At 30.5% G+C, this 15,951-nt stretch overlaps 1 protein-coding gene and 2 pseudogenes across 1 annotated transcript; 1 reads left to right on the forward strand and 2 right to left on the reverse strand.

Moving 5' to 3' along the window:
- Window positions 1–5,187: 5,187 nt before the first annotated feature.
- LOC105852866 (zinc finger BED domain-containing protein RICESLEEPER 2-like) lies at window positions 5,188–6,449 on the forward strand. The gene is made up of 3 exons (XM_012719641.1): window positions 5,188–5,464; window positions 5,553–6,292; window positions 6,411–6,449. The coding sequence occupies exons 1-3, from the start codon at window positions 5,188–5,190 to the stop codon at window positions 6,447–6,449; spliced, it is 1,056 nt and encodes a 351-aa protein (XP_012575095.1).
- Window positions 6,450–7,285: 836 nt separating this feature from the next.
- Window positions 7,286–8,001, reverse strand: LOC101504036 (uncharacterized; annotated as a pseudogene).
- A 1,141-nt stretch (window positions 8,002–9,142) lies between these two features.
- Window positions 9,143–10,124, reverse strand: LOC101503709 (glutathione S-transferase T3-like; annotated as a pseudogene).
- Window positions 10,125–15,951: the final 5,827 nt, after the last annotated feature.

A 15,951-nucleotide genomic window follows, 5' to 3' on the forward strand; every position in this document is an offset into this window, starting at 1 on the left:
GAGATGTTAGATAATGTTATTATATATTAGTAGTAAGGGTATTTTAGACATTTCTATTCTTTTGTATATATACTCATTGTAACTCTATTAACTCAAGTTTGGTGCATTCTATGTTATGAAATCCTAAAGTGGTTGTCTCTCTTCTTCCTCTTTTCATTGTTAACATTATTATTGTTGGTAAGTGAGATAAGAGAAGGGGTAGGTTGTTGCTGCGTGTATTTTCATTGGGGTAAAAGGGTTGAAGTGAAGAATTTTGTGATTTGGTGCATCTTGTGAGAAGGGGGAAAAGGGATTGGAGAGTTATGTGTATGTGTGATCGTATGTGTGTTTAGTGGAGGTTCACTTATACGATTTTTACTTTAATGCCCACACTCAAGTGTGATAATCTCCCATGATGAGATACAATCTTAATATTGGGTTACTTGCAAATTGGGCTTGAGGTGTCTATTTGGTTAACAAACAATCATCCATAAATAAATGAATAAATAAAATGTAAGGTATTAATATAAATATTTGAACTTCGGCAATAGAAAATATAAACAAGAACATTATTATAAAATAGCAGTAAGTTAATTATAAAATATGTGGGGTGTTACAACTCTAATAGTGTAGACGACAAGAGAAATAATGATTCTACATCGGGTAATCAAAGTTAACAAGAATCAAGACAAATATGGAAGTACAACTTATCATATTGTGACACTTTGATAATTGGAGACGTTAGTGATCATTTGAAAACCATATCTACATTCAAGGAACAATAAATTGTTGGATTGTTCTTAGAAATTGAGCCCACCTCCATAGATGAAACTCTATCAAATGGAGGATGGAATGCGACCATGCCAAAAGAGCTAAATTAGTTTAAGAGGAATGGCATATGGGATCTTGTATCCATACCTAGAGGAAATCAACTCATTGGAACCAAGTAGGTTTTCAGAAGCAAACTCAATGAGAATGTGAAGTGGTAAAAAACAAAGCTAGACTTATAGCTCAAGGCTATAGTTAGTAAGAATGTATTAACTACATTGAAACCTTTGCATCTGTGGCAAGGTTAGAAGCAATTATAATTTTACTCTTTTTTGCTGTTAACAATAATATTACTCTATCAAATGGTTGTGAAAAAGTGTTTTTTAAATGGTTACTTAAATGTAGAAGTGTATTTAAAACAACTTCATAACTTTGAACATTGTGATTTACTAAAACATGAGTTTAAACTTAAGAATCTTTGTATGGTTTAAACAAGTTCATAGAGCTTGATATGATAAACTAAACAACTTTTAGTTGAAAAATGATTTTATAAGAGGCCAAGTGGGCAATACTTATTTATAAAATCATCTAAAAATGATCATTTGATTGTTTAGATGTATGTAGGTGACATGATATTTTATTCTACTAATGCAAAGTTTGGTGAAGAATTTAAATTGATGTAGAATGAATATAAAACGAGCATAATGGGAGAGCTAAATTTTTTCTTTGGAATCCAAATTCAACAAAGCTCAAAAGGTGTCTATATTCATCAATTTAAATATACAAAAGAACTTCTCAAGAATTTTAAGATGAATGACTGCACACCTATGCTCACCCCAATGTATCCAACTTGCTCACTCAACAAAAATGACACAAATAAGAAAGTAGATAAGTATACAGAAGAATGTTTGGTTCTCTCCTCTCTCTGATTGGATCTAGACCTGATATTCTGTTTAGTGTATGTTTATGTGCTCATTTTTGGTTTGACTCTAGAGAGTCTCACCTAATAGTTGTTAAGAGAATCTTTAGGTACTTAAAAGGGACTATTAACCTTTGCTTTTTATTTTTTATTTTTTATATATACATCCCTTGAGTATAAATTAGTAGGTTATTGTGATGGTAATTTTGATGGAGATAAAGTTGAAAGAAAAAGCATCAATGGATGCTGCTACACCTTCATTTGTGATAATCTCATATCCTAGTCAAACAAAAGATAAACAACAATTGTCTTATCCCTTGCAGAAGCAGAATATATCTCAACAACAAATTGTAGCACACAACTACTCTAGATGAAACATCAACTGTAGGACTATAAGATAAATGAGAGTAACATTCCTATCTTTTGTGATAATACTTCTACCATATACTTAACTAAAAAACAAAAATCCTATTTTACATTCTAGATCAAACATATAAAGATTAAATATTATTTCATTAAAGACTATGTTTAAAAGATAATTTTAGACAAAATTTGTTGACTATAACTTCTAATAGACATATATTTTCACAAAACCCTTTATTGAAGATAAATTTAATTTTATTATAGACATAAAATTGACTATGACCACGTGCTCATTAATTGGTCATTTATATGCATTATACTTATATGTGATGATTGTGAAGAGTCATAAGTAATAGACCCTTCGTCTTCGTAATTTTTAAAAATTTAGTATTTAATCAATTGGGTGAGTCACCAAATGGATATGATTCGCAACATTTCCCTTGTTAAATCATTAGAATTCTTGACAAATGTTATGTTCTTTCATTTAAAAAACTTTCAGATTCTCAAGTATTAATCAATCAGATCAAGTCTTTTAATCTAGTCCATTAAACCTTTCACTCTTTACACCACTAATCAATTAGACTTTCTGTTAATTCAATTAGACTTTCTGTTAATGTTTATTTTAGGTCTTGACAAATTGAATGTTTAAAAGTGGAATCTTGACAAATTTTATTATTCACAAGTTATTTATAATTGACCAAGGATGGAGCCATTTGATGGCTAAGTCTCATACTAAAATTGTGACGAAATTTTCCAATTAATCACGATGTCAAGAATGCAATGGAATGAAATGTGAGGGTGAAAATGAAAATGTTTATTTTATAAAAAGGTTTTAATGCAAGAAAGCGAGTTTTCAACGTAAAACTCAATAAGATGACTTAATGCACACAAAAAGTCTTTTTTTTTTTTTTTTAAAATTTTTTTTTTATTTTAATTTTTATGTTATGCAATGAAATTGTAACACTCCAAATTTCCTTTTAGTACATATTAGTAATAATATGATTAATTGTTCTTTTATGTGTGTTTGCTAAGGTGTAATTTTTTTCTCTATATTTGATTTAGTAGTTAATATAAATTATTAATATTGTATTTATTTATTTCATTTATTTTCTTAAAATAAACTAGTATGTGTCACATCTTAAATTTTATAATAAACTATTTTATCAATTAAATATTACTTTAAATAATTAATTTGATATTAAAAGTGTTTTAGAATATAGGCTTAATTGCAATTTTGGTCCACCTATTTTAACTGAATCGCAAAAGTAGTCCCCCAATTTTGTTCTCCAAAACAGAATTTTGGTCCTAAACTTGATGAAGTTTCATTTTTTTTGGGTTTATTTAAGTCACACCATGCCTCAAGATCTAGTGGTGCAACAATTGTACATGAAATCTATGATTATAAATGGTGTGGTGTGACTTGAAAAAATAAAATTTCATCAAGTTTTGGACCAAAATTCTGTTAGAGTGACCAAAATTGGGGAGAAATAAAATGGGGGACTACTTTTGTGATTTAGCTAAAATAGAAGGATTAAAACTGCAATAAAGCCTAGAATATATGTTGATGAATTTTATGATTAATTTTCAATATTTGTGGTGAAAGCTTTGATCTTTGTGATAGTTATTTATAAAGACACGATTTTCATGATATGTGTAATGTTTTGATCTTTGTAATAGTTATTTGTGATTATACAAATTTCATGATATGTTTAGTGAAGGTTTTGATATTTGTGAAAGTTGTTAACAAATACATGATTTTCATGATATGTGCTATGAAATCTTGATCTTTGTGATAGTTGTTATGAATATATGATCTTCTTGATATGTCAAGTGAAAACTAGTTGTTTTGATGGTTGTTTATGAATATATGATTTTCATAAGAACATGTGATGTATGATCTTAGTGATATTTGAATGAGGTGATGATTTTGTATAAGTGATTTTTGAAGCGTTTGGCACGATCTCAATGGTTGTGTGAGAATATTTGATTTTGATGATATATCATGTCATGGCATATCCATCTTAGTGGACTCTATGGGAATATTTGATTTTGATGATACATCATGTTATGACATATACATCTTAGTGGACTTTTTGGAAATTTTTGATTTTGATAATGCATCATCATGACATATGCATCTTTATGGAAGTTGTCTTAGTGACAAATATTATATCCAGATCATATAATTTTTAAGAGTATGCATAACATTGCACTGTCTTATGATAGTTTTGTTGTGATTAATGCGTATCTAATGTGTTAACAATTTCTCTTAGATGATTTGATGTTATAATGAGATATTGATTTTTCTTGAATAATTTTGAAGTTATAATATGATATTATTTCCTTGAATGTTTTGATATAATGTGATGTGTTTGGAACAACTCTATGTTGATTACTTGTGTGTTCTGCTTACTTATATTATACTATTAATACAATTCTGAAATTCACATCATTCGTTGTTTGTGTGTGCGCGTTTGCAAAAATGCATTACAAGTTATCAGTTAGTGATCTATGCTCTGATAGATATGATAAAAGTGAGGGGTCTTGTGTTGTATTTCATCCAGTCTTTAGGTAAAATATTTATATATTTTTTAAATTATTGACAATCAAATATTATCTTATAATTAATTATGTCTTTTGAGTAGGATGCTAACGATGTATTTTTTCAAAAAGAATAGTTTACTCTATTTTATTGTTCTAATAAAAAAATTTAATATTATTTTGAATAGAATATATATTTGTGTAAATATAATATCTTAAACTATTATTTTGATTTTTTTAATGAAATTTAAATGGAGTTTTAACTTTTTTTTATCTCCGCTATGAATTTGGTTATGAAAATTACTTCAAAAATGTTCCTATTAAATTATTTTGGTTTGGGTGTCACGTTAAAATGAAAAAGATGGATTTGCATTGTGGGAAAGTGTGATAAATTATTATATATATTTATGTTAAATGTTTAATGTTGACATTAGACTTATATTTTATTAATATGATTATTGAATTATATATGTAAAAGTTATTTTAATATATAAAATAGAATATTGAACATAGTAGCAGTATAATTGTGTGTACTTTTTGATTCACGCACCTTTCTTTTAAAATTATTTTTGATAGATAGATAGATTTTGATCTTAGAGCATCTCAGTGAACTTAACATGGATTTATTAAATAGGATCCACCGACGGAAGGCATTTTGTGATGTGGTTGAGCAGAAGCGCTTGAAAGAAAGGAAACTCATCATTGATTGTCCAACAAGATGGAATTCAACTTTTAATATGTTGTCAACTGCTTTGAAATTTAAGATTGCTTTTGCAGCCTACAAAGAAAGGGAGCCTCATTATAATCACGCCCCTTCACTTGAAGAATGGAACAAAGTTGAGAAAGTTTGTAAACTGTTAGAAGTATTTAATGGTGCAACTCATGTGATCTCAGGTAGTTTATCAACTATTTATTTTTGTATTTTATTAGGTCACTTTATTATTATTTAAAGTGTTTAATATCACTACTATTTTAAATGTAGGTAGTGAGTATCCGACTGCAAATTTGTATTTAGCAGAAGTTTGGAAGGTTAAACAAATACTTGATAAGACTCATGAAGACGAAGATCTTTTTGTGAAAGAAATGGTAGGTCCAATGAAAATAAAGTTTGACAAATACTGGGGGGAGTGTAATATGTTGATGGCTATTGCTAGTGTTTTGGATCCTAGGTGCAAATTTCATATGGTGCGAATATGTTTTCCCTTGATATATAAATCTAAAGAAGTTGTTGATGAGAATATAAAGAAGGTCATAAGTTCATTGGAAGAACTATATGATGAGTACCTAGCTTTATCTTTGGAAGAGTCTCCATCTCCGATTGTTAATTTGGATAGTAATAATTTATCATCCTCCCAAGAGAATGCTGCAATTATCACTGGATTTGACGAAATTCTGAGCATTTTGCGTAAAAATGAAACTGCGCCTCCAGTAAAATCAGAATTACAAGATTATCTTGATGAAGGTATTTATGTTCCTAAGACTAAATCTTTTTGTGCTTTGGACTGGTGGAGGAACAATAGCATGAAATATAAGATTTTGTCTAAGATGGCTGTTGATGTACTAGCTATTCCAATCTCAACTGTGGCATCTGAGTCCACATTTAGTGCAGGAGGTAGAGTTATTGATGAATTTCGATCTAAATTAAACGAAGAATCTGTTGAAGCTCTAATTTGTGGCGGAGATTGGTTTCGTCATAAGTATAATGTGAAGAAAAAATCAAAGGTTAATATTTTTTATCAAGTAGTATTTATTCATTTTTTTTTAAACTTGCTCATTTATTTATTTATTACTTTTTAGTTAAGTGTCTAACATATATGTATTTTTTCTTTTGTTTTTGAAGGTTGATAAACAAGAGATACAAATCACCTTGAAGATTTGATATCATTTTTTTGTAATTCATTGGACTTTGAATGTGTTTTGTTGGATGATATGTGTAACTGTTTATGGGGTTCATTTGGTTTTATTTGTAATTTTTGAAGGACTTTTTAGAGTTTGTTAATTATGAATTTATTTTGTTTTTTTCTTTTTGTTTTATGGGAAGGTTGTTGCATTACAATTTACAAACTTGTTAGTTATAATTTTATTAGATTTTATTATAATTTTATTAGTTTTCCTTGTATATAAAGGCCTAATTTAGTCTATTTAAAACAAAAATATAAAATATAACATTTAAATATTTTAATGCGAATAAGGCTTTTAAATAGGCTTACAGGCCAGACCATGATAGGCCGTAGGCCAGGCTCAGGCAAAAAAAAAGCATATGATAGGCCGTAGACCAGACTTAGGCCTAAAAAATTCATCATAGGCCAGGCTCAGGCCTTTCAAAGCCTGGTCTGGCCTGGCCTATTCCCACCCCTATCCACCGTGTTAAATCATCTTGAAACAACTCATTCATTTTTATTAAATATGTTCCATTGTGCCACATCATCTTGAAACAACTTATTCTTTTTTTACGGTTTAATTTTTAAAATACCATATTAGATCCCATAACTTTAATTGATACATCAATATTTTATTTATATTTAATTTTATTATAACTTAAAATATTAATTTAAATATTTTAATTAATTAATTTAAAACTAAAATAAAATAAAATTGAACTTAAATTTTTATAATAATAATAAAAATTAAATGTTAAATACATAACATAAATAATTAAAAATGATAAAGTATACAATAAATTAAAACTTCGTTATTTTCGTGTCCTTAGCCCTTCTAAATAAGCTCTACTAAATCTGTTTGAAGTTGTTGATGATCTCGTTTTTCACGGATACTTGCTCTCCTTTGTAATCTTGTTACAAGATTAGGATGATGACCATTACGTGTTTCAGTTGTTGAGACGTTACTATCCATGTTATCATAAAAGTAATCAAAATCACCACCATATGTGTGTCGTTCGTCTTCAATGATCATGTTATGCAATATGATGCATGCATATATTGTACGTTTAAGGATTTTCATGTGCCAAGATCGAGCTGGACCACGTATAATTGCAAATCTAGATTGGAGCACTCCAAATGCTCGCTCCACATCCTTTCTAGTTGATTCTCTTATCTCCTTGTGGCATTGGGGTTGTCTTGACAAATGTAGCCCACTCGGGATAGATGCCATCTGCTAGATAGTATGCCATATTATATGAAGTTCTGTTAACTGTATATTGCACTTTGGGAGCGTGTCCTTCCAAAACATCGTTAAACACATTGGACTAGTTTAACACATTAATGTCATTGTTGGAACCTGCAATGCCTAAAAATGGATGCCAAATCCACAAGTCTTATGATGCCACTTCTTCAATCTTCAAGCATGATTGTGGGTTTACCATGATCACCTCGACAAAACTGGCATTTCCAAGCAATCGAACAATTTTTCCATTCCCAATACATACCATTGATAGAACCTAACATACTTGGAAAGCCACGTGTCTCCCCCATTTGTAATAAGTGATGAATATCATTCTTGTTGGGTCTTCTCATGCATTCAGCTCCAACATCTCGATCACGCCCTTTACAAATCTCTCTAAGCACTCAATTGCAGTGCTTTCACCAATTCAAACATATTCATCTACACTATCAACGAGAGATCCATATGCCAATATATGAATAGCAGCATTGCATTTCTGCAATGGCGAAAGACCCATTTTACCAGTTGCATCGACCTTCATTTCCAAGTGTAGTTACGATCGACGAAACACGTGTCTATGCATTCGAAACCGTTGTCGGAATTGAGCACTTATGTAAACTGGATTTTCAGAGAAGTAGTAGTTGTACAATTGAGTATGCCGTTCTCCACGATTTCGATCTATCAATGTTCTTCTTCGCATGTACCTAGTAGAACTTGGATTGTTGTTGCCTTTCAAACATTGACATCAATAGTTCCTCATCAGTGTTGTCCACAAATTCATCTTCTATCAACTCCAAGAAGAATTTATTGAGTTCTTCCGAATTATTTGGATCCATTAGATGATTGAGGAAAGAGAGTGAACAACTTGATAAAAAATATAGGAGTGTGGGAAGATTGGTATATATATATTTCAAAAAAAAATATTATGAGAGTATATATATATAATGTTAAATGAATAACGGCTAGTATGACTAATGGCTAGTTTGAATAACGACTAGTATGACTAACGTCTAGTTTGATTAATGGCTAGTTTGAATAACAGTTAGTTCTAACAATTGTTAATTTGACTAACGGTTAGTTTGATTAACGACTAGTTTTAACAATTGCTAATTTGACTAACGACTAGTTTGAATAACAGCTAGTATAACTAACGGCTAGTTTGAATAACAGTTCTAACAATTGTTAATTTGACTAACGGTTAGTTTGATTAACGACTAGTTTTAACAATTGCTAATTTGACTAATGACTAGTTTGAATAACGACTAGTATGACTAACGACTAGTTTGATTAATGGCTAGTTTGAATAACAGTTAGTTCTAACAATTGTTAATTTGAATAACAGTTAGTTTGAGAAACATAAAATTTTTATTAATTAAAGTAACACTAATAGTCATTTTACATGATGACTCATTCAAAAAAAATAAAAAAATAAAAACTACAACATTATCTTAACTAAAATCCATACTTATTTTTTTAAAGATTATTACAATAAATTTTATGAACTTGGAGTTGACTCTCACTCATTCCAGATGTACCTTTCATGATGTCCTCCATTGCCTTGAACTCCATCTCGTCCTCTTTTAGTTGTGCCAATTTTTCTAAGGCTGCTACTTTTTTATTCTTTGTATCTTGCACAACATTATTAATAAGAGGTGTTTCAATCGCCTTTGCCTTGCCCATTCTTTTTGCCGCCTTTTGTCCCATTGGATGCTCCATTGGTGATGTTGAGTCAATTTCATAACTTGTCTCTGTATTAGCAGATGATGAGTACGCTCCACTAGCAGAATTTTTTGTTCTTTTTGAAGAACATTCAATTGATGCTCCCATCCATTTAGGTTCACATTTTAGCAATCGCCATGCATACTCGTGATTAAATGGTCCACATGTATCTTGAGAATAAAAAGCATGCGCAACGATCATGATATCCTTCTATGAGCTTCCACTTTTCTTTCAACTAACAGCTTGTTTGTAACACCCAAATTTTTTGACCGAAACCATTTATTCGATGTCATTGAGATTTTAGTTGACTTGGTATTTTCTCTCGCAACTGCCCACAATACTGTTTATAATTTGTTGCAATTCTTAACCAAAAACCATATGCTTTTTGGTCAACTCTTATAATTGAATCTTTTGAAAAGTTGAGCCATGATTGAATAAGTAGTGTATCTTCATTCATTGTGAATAGCTCTCGAGATTTTTTTGGACCATGATGTTCTTCTCCATCTTTGACAATAGTATTTTTTAGACCAACTTGAGTAGAAAACTATGGAACTTGACACTCTGGCATAGGGCCAATCGGTATTTGAGGTTCATAACAAATAACCTCTCCTTGAGCATTCATTTGAGATCTGTAAAACATATTGGGAATTGTTGGTGGTGATAGTAATTGAGAATTTTGAAAATTAGGATGTTGATCTCCACCTTGAGTATTCATTTGAGGTCTATAAAACCTATTGGGATTGGTTGGTGATGATTGTCACACCCCAATTTTTAACAGCGCAAGTGTATTTTTTTTTTCAAAACAAATTCATAAAATACTTTTGGATAAAATATTTAAGTCGTAACACAACGACAAAAGTCAACAATATTTACAAGCATCAGAAATAGTTTTTGAAATAAAAATCCAAAGTATCTAAACAGAAAAATCCATTGGAGCTATGAGACCTATAAGACATAGCTCATACCCCTGGGGTACTCTCGGCAGACACCTGTACAAAAGCACTGCCCCAAGAATTTTAACTTTCCCACGTGGCATCAAAAAGTGGTACAAGGAACCATTAAAATAAAAGTCAAGCTGACAATATGAGGTATAGGTACAATCTTCCAAATTGAAATAAATACATCCACAAAAGAAAGACATCTAACCCCTATACAACCATCTAATTTGATCATGCTACAAAAACTATACAACCCGGGTAATCTCCACGCTCCCTGCAAAATCCTCCTAATACAACTTCGGTCAGGTATGTCTAACTACTTTCCCATCTCTCATGTACAAACACGATTTACTAGGGTGTAGTCTCTCACAGACAAACACGATTTACTATGGTGTAGTCTCTCGAGGACAAACACCAATTAAATCCTCGTAAAGATAAGATGAACCAATCAACTCATCGAACCATCCCGTGGCGCATCGCGGTCACCACTTAACATCGTGGCCCATCGCTGTCACCACTTAAATCACGTGGCCCATCATGGTCACCACTTAAACATCGTGGCCCATCGCAGTCACCACTTAATCGCATCTCAACGCACCTTAAACATACATATAGCAGTTTTGAACATATAACCACATCAAAAATTAATCACCACAACATAACACATAATCAAACCACAATCATTCATAATATCAATTAGGAGCACATAATCACATCCTAAATAATCTCCACAAATTCACTCGTCAACCACCTCAAATTTAATTCAACAATTCACCCATCAATTTCAATGTTCTCAATTCCCACCAAATTTAATCCGCAAATCACCCATATTACAACTCCACATATTTCAACTATAATTCACCCATTAATTTCCACAATTTCAAACATAATTTTACACCAAATTAATTTCCACAAACCACCCCTCAAACACATCAAAGCACTTTCCTCAACCACACTTAAATCACCTTAAATTCATTTTTCACAGATCCACACATAAAACACATCTCAAAAATTCATAATATTAATTATGAACACATCAATCCCACCAAACATGAATCACCACAAACCACACCTCAAACACACCAAATTCAAATTCCACTAATCCACTCATAAATCGAATTAAATTCATTTTTCCACAAATATATTCTCAATTCCCACCAAATTTAATCCGCAAATCACCCATATTACAACTCCACATATTTCAACTATAATTCACCCATTAATTTCCACAATTTCAAACATAATTTTACACCAAATTAATTTCCACAAACCACCCCTCAAACACATCAAAGCACTTTCCTCAACCACACTTAAATCACCTTAAATTCATTTTTCACAGATCCACACATAAAACACATCTCAAAAATTCATAATATTAATTATGAACACATCAATCCCACCAAACATGAATCACCACAAACCACACCTCAAACACACCAAATTCAAATTCCACTAATCCACTCATAAATCAAATTAAATTCATTTTTCCACAAATATACCTCAAACACATAAGAAGAAAAATGGCTAAATTACATATGTGGTCCCTTAACTTAATTTCAGGTAACGTTTTAGTCCTTTATCTTTTTTTTTTCTTCCCAATTTAGTCATTTATTCCTAAAAATATCAAATAAAGTATGAAAATATGAGTTTATTTGAAGATTTGCGTTACGAATTTGATGAAATTTGTATTATATTGAAGAATATAATTAATTTTATGAGTTTTGATTGAATTTTTGTATAAAAAAGGATATCATTGTTGAAATTTTAAAACATAAAATATCAAATTGTCACTTAAAATTAAAATAAAGGACTAAGTCGGGAAAAAAAAGATAAATGACTAAAACGTTACCTGAAATTAAGTTAAGGGACCACAAATGTAATTTAGCCAAAGAAAAATATTAGAGGAAGATATCAGAGGAATTGATCAGAGGAAACGATCAAAGGAAGTCATCAGAGGAAGTGACCAGATGAAGTTACTAGAGGAAGTCACTAGAGGAAGTAAATAAGTCAAAGGAAACAAAGTCAAATCAGTAAACGAAATCCTCATAATTCAGCAAATGCACGATCTGAAAAAGTACGTGCATCTGTCTCTGATAGCACGCTTCTAACAATTCAATGTGTTTCTGGTATTTCAACATGCTTATAGCAGCTCAACGTGCTTCTGGTAAATCACCGTGCTTCTAGTAACTTTAGCATGCTTATGATGAATAGTAAATTCTGCATGCCTCTGATGAACAATACTTTTGCATGCCTCTGATGAACAATATTTCTGCATTCCTCGGATGAATAATATTTCTGCATGTTTATGATGAACAATATTTCTATATGCCTTTGGGGAACATTATTTCTTTATGACTCTAAAATTTGAAGCTACTGTTCTAGTCTACCTCTGAAGCTCATGTTCTGCTAGCTCTAATAGTTGCCACATGTTCCAGAATGATGCCTTTGATAAGCAGTCTCTAAAGTTGCACATACTCTGATAATGCAACAAAAGTGAGTTGCCCATGCCACTAATTCTAAGTCATGCAATTTTGCCTCTAACAAATTTATTCAAGCAATATAGCATCAAACTCCAACAATCAAGTCAATGATTCTAGTGGAGAAAAGTCAACGAATCTAATGGAAGGTCAAAGGCTTAGATAGATTGCTTAGAACATATTGGACTTAGCCGTATCCTTACTTCTGAAGGTCCAAGAACAAGCCCAAAATTGTTCCAACCCATATCAAATCAAGCGTATGATGGAAGACTCAAGTGAATCAATTTGCAAAAGTAATTGAATAAATACACACAATATCTTTCTAGAAGAATTTCTCAAATTAGATTGGGAAATAAAGAATTGGCTACTAGTCATATTATCAAGATATATATTTCATAATTATATTTGGAAGAAATATTTGTTGACCAAGCTCGAATGAAGATATGATTCAAAATTCACAAGGGACTAAACTAAAACCCTAATTTCCCTATAAATAGATACTCAAGGCTAAAGAAGAATTCAACTAACCAACAAACTCATAAATCCAGAAAACCAAAGTTATTCAGAAAAACCTTAAGAGCTCAATCTTTCTAAGTATTCAGAATTTAAGGTTCTAAGTTCCAGCAAATCACTCATTAAAAGTAAAATATTCTAAGTGTTGTAGTGTGGGAAAATCATTATCTCAAATATTTGGATCTCAGGTTATGTTGAGAAGACTTGACTTGTGCCTCAACCAAACCAATTTCCAACTCATTGTAACCCAATAATGGCTTTAGTTTGCCTCTAACAATCTATAGGTTTTAGGTTGTGTAGAGAAGACTTGACTTGCGGGGTCAAAGTATGGTTTGCCTTAAAAAGTCTATAGGTTCAGGCTGCTTTGAGAAGATTGGCTTGTAGGGTTAGGTGTTGTGTAATTCAAAGTTTTGAACTAGTGGATAAATCATTCTATGTGAGGGGACTGAACGTAGCTACCAAGTTGGTAGTGAACTAGGATAAAATCTTGTGAGTTGTTTTTACACACTACTAGAAAAACTAGTTTTAGCTGCCATATTTAGCGTCGGCCACGACACCGCGCTATTTAGTGTCCACGTAGCGTCGGCTGAGCGCACGCTAACTCACCAAATTCTTTTTTTTTGTTTTTATTAATTATTAGCCTGGCCGACGCTAAGTAAAGTACGACAGACGCTAATTTATTTTTAAACTTTAATTACCCTTATAGCGTCGGTACAACCGACGCTAAATTTCCTAATTTGTGAATTTTATTTATTTTTCAATAAAAATTTTGTATGTTTATTTTTTCCAATCCTTTGCTCCTTTTTATTCAACTATTTTTTTTTTTGTGATTTATATAATTTTGTTTTGTTTATTTTTATATAAATAAAATATAATTGTGTTTTAAACAAAATAAAAAAGTAAGACAAGTTATAAGTACTACCAATATTTTGATTGATCATTTTTATTTATTTATCTATGTGCGTATTGTTATAGTAATTATTTAATTAACTAAATTAAATATTTTGATACATTTATCTATTCAATTTTGACTCAAATAATTTGATAAATTATTTTTGTAATTAAAATTTTAATATTAATATTAATTTTAACTAGAATCATAACAAAAAAACTTTATTTAAAAATTATTCTAAATTGATGAAAATTTAAAAAATTAATGATAACAAGTCTAAAATATAGTCAAACTCATTTGTAAACTATATGTTAATTAATTATGAGTAATTTAATTTAATAATATCAAAATATATTAATTCTTAAATGTAACATAAAATTATTAAAAAAATAAATTTATTATGTCAATTGTAGAAAAGTAGAATAAAATTAACTGATTTTGTTAATACCCATTAAAATTGTTCAATTTTTTAACATACATGAAAAGTAAAATAGGAAAATATAAAAGATCCCAAAACCTAATCACATCTTAGTTTTTCAATCTCGCCTTTACCAAACTTCAACAGGCACACCATCACGCCGCGCCATTGCATCTCAACGATAGCCATCACGCCGCCACTTCGCCATCACGCCGCCTTTCGTCTTTCCTTCACTCACCAAAAAACCCTCTCTTTTGCTTTCCTTCGTTCTCAGTTTCTTTTCCTTCACTCTCGATTCTTTTTGTCTACTGATTGTGTGAATGCTTATTGTAAGACCCATAATTTTAAAGTATACTTTATGTATTTTTGTGTATTTTGGATTTTGGCTCGAAGGCTTTTTAGCCAAAGTTAATAATATTTTGGAGTTTATATGATCAAAAAGATATTTCGACGCCGTTTAGAATTACTCGTCGATGAATAAATTAAATTAAGTGCGGTGAATCCTTTACGGAGAATTTTATGCGTTATGGGTGAAATGGTAAATTAACAAATATCTAGATATTTTGAGATATTTGTTAATTATAATTTTATATATATATATATATATATATAAAATTATAATTAACAAATATCTCAAAATATCTAGATATTTGTTAATTTACCATTTCACCCATAACGCATAAAATTCTCCGTAAAGGATTCACCGCACTTAATGTAATTTATTCATCGACGAGTAATTCTAAACGGCCTCGAAATATCTTTTTGATCATATAAACTCCAAAATATTATTAACTTTGGCTAAAAAGCCTTCGAGCCAAAATCCAAAATACACAAAAATACATAAAGTATACTTTAAAATTATGGGTCTTACAATAAGCATTCACACAATCAGTAGACAAAAAATAGAACTCTGTAACTTAATTAACATATATGTAACTCTGTAACTCTGTAATTTACAACATAATTAACTACATTCAGATACAAATATATAATCTAATTTACAACCTAATTAACTAAATATACATTGAACCTAATTTACAACCTAATTAACTACATATTCATATGCATGTTCATATATTGTGTCCTATGATCATATACATATAATAATTAACAGAATGTATACAATATGCACAAGCTACCATATAATATTTAGATCTCTTGCCCAGCAGCATGCTATTTCCCAAAAAATCAAATAATTTGCATTTCAAGCACATACTGACACCATTCTTCCTTTAATTCCATTAGATCTTCATCAGAATATGATGGACTGGAATTGTCAAAGTACTGCAATATAAAAATTGAAC

Source organism: Cicer arietinum, chromosome 3 (genome assembly GCF_000331145.2).
Source record: "Cicer arietinum cultivar CDC Frontier isolate Library 1 chromosome 3, Cicar.CDCFrontier_v2.0, whole genome shotgun sequence".
Lineage (NCBI taxonomy): Eukaryota > Viridiplantae > Streptophyta > Magnoliopsida > Fabales > Fabaceae > Cicer > Cicer arietinum.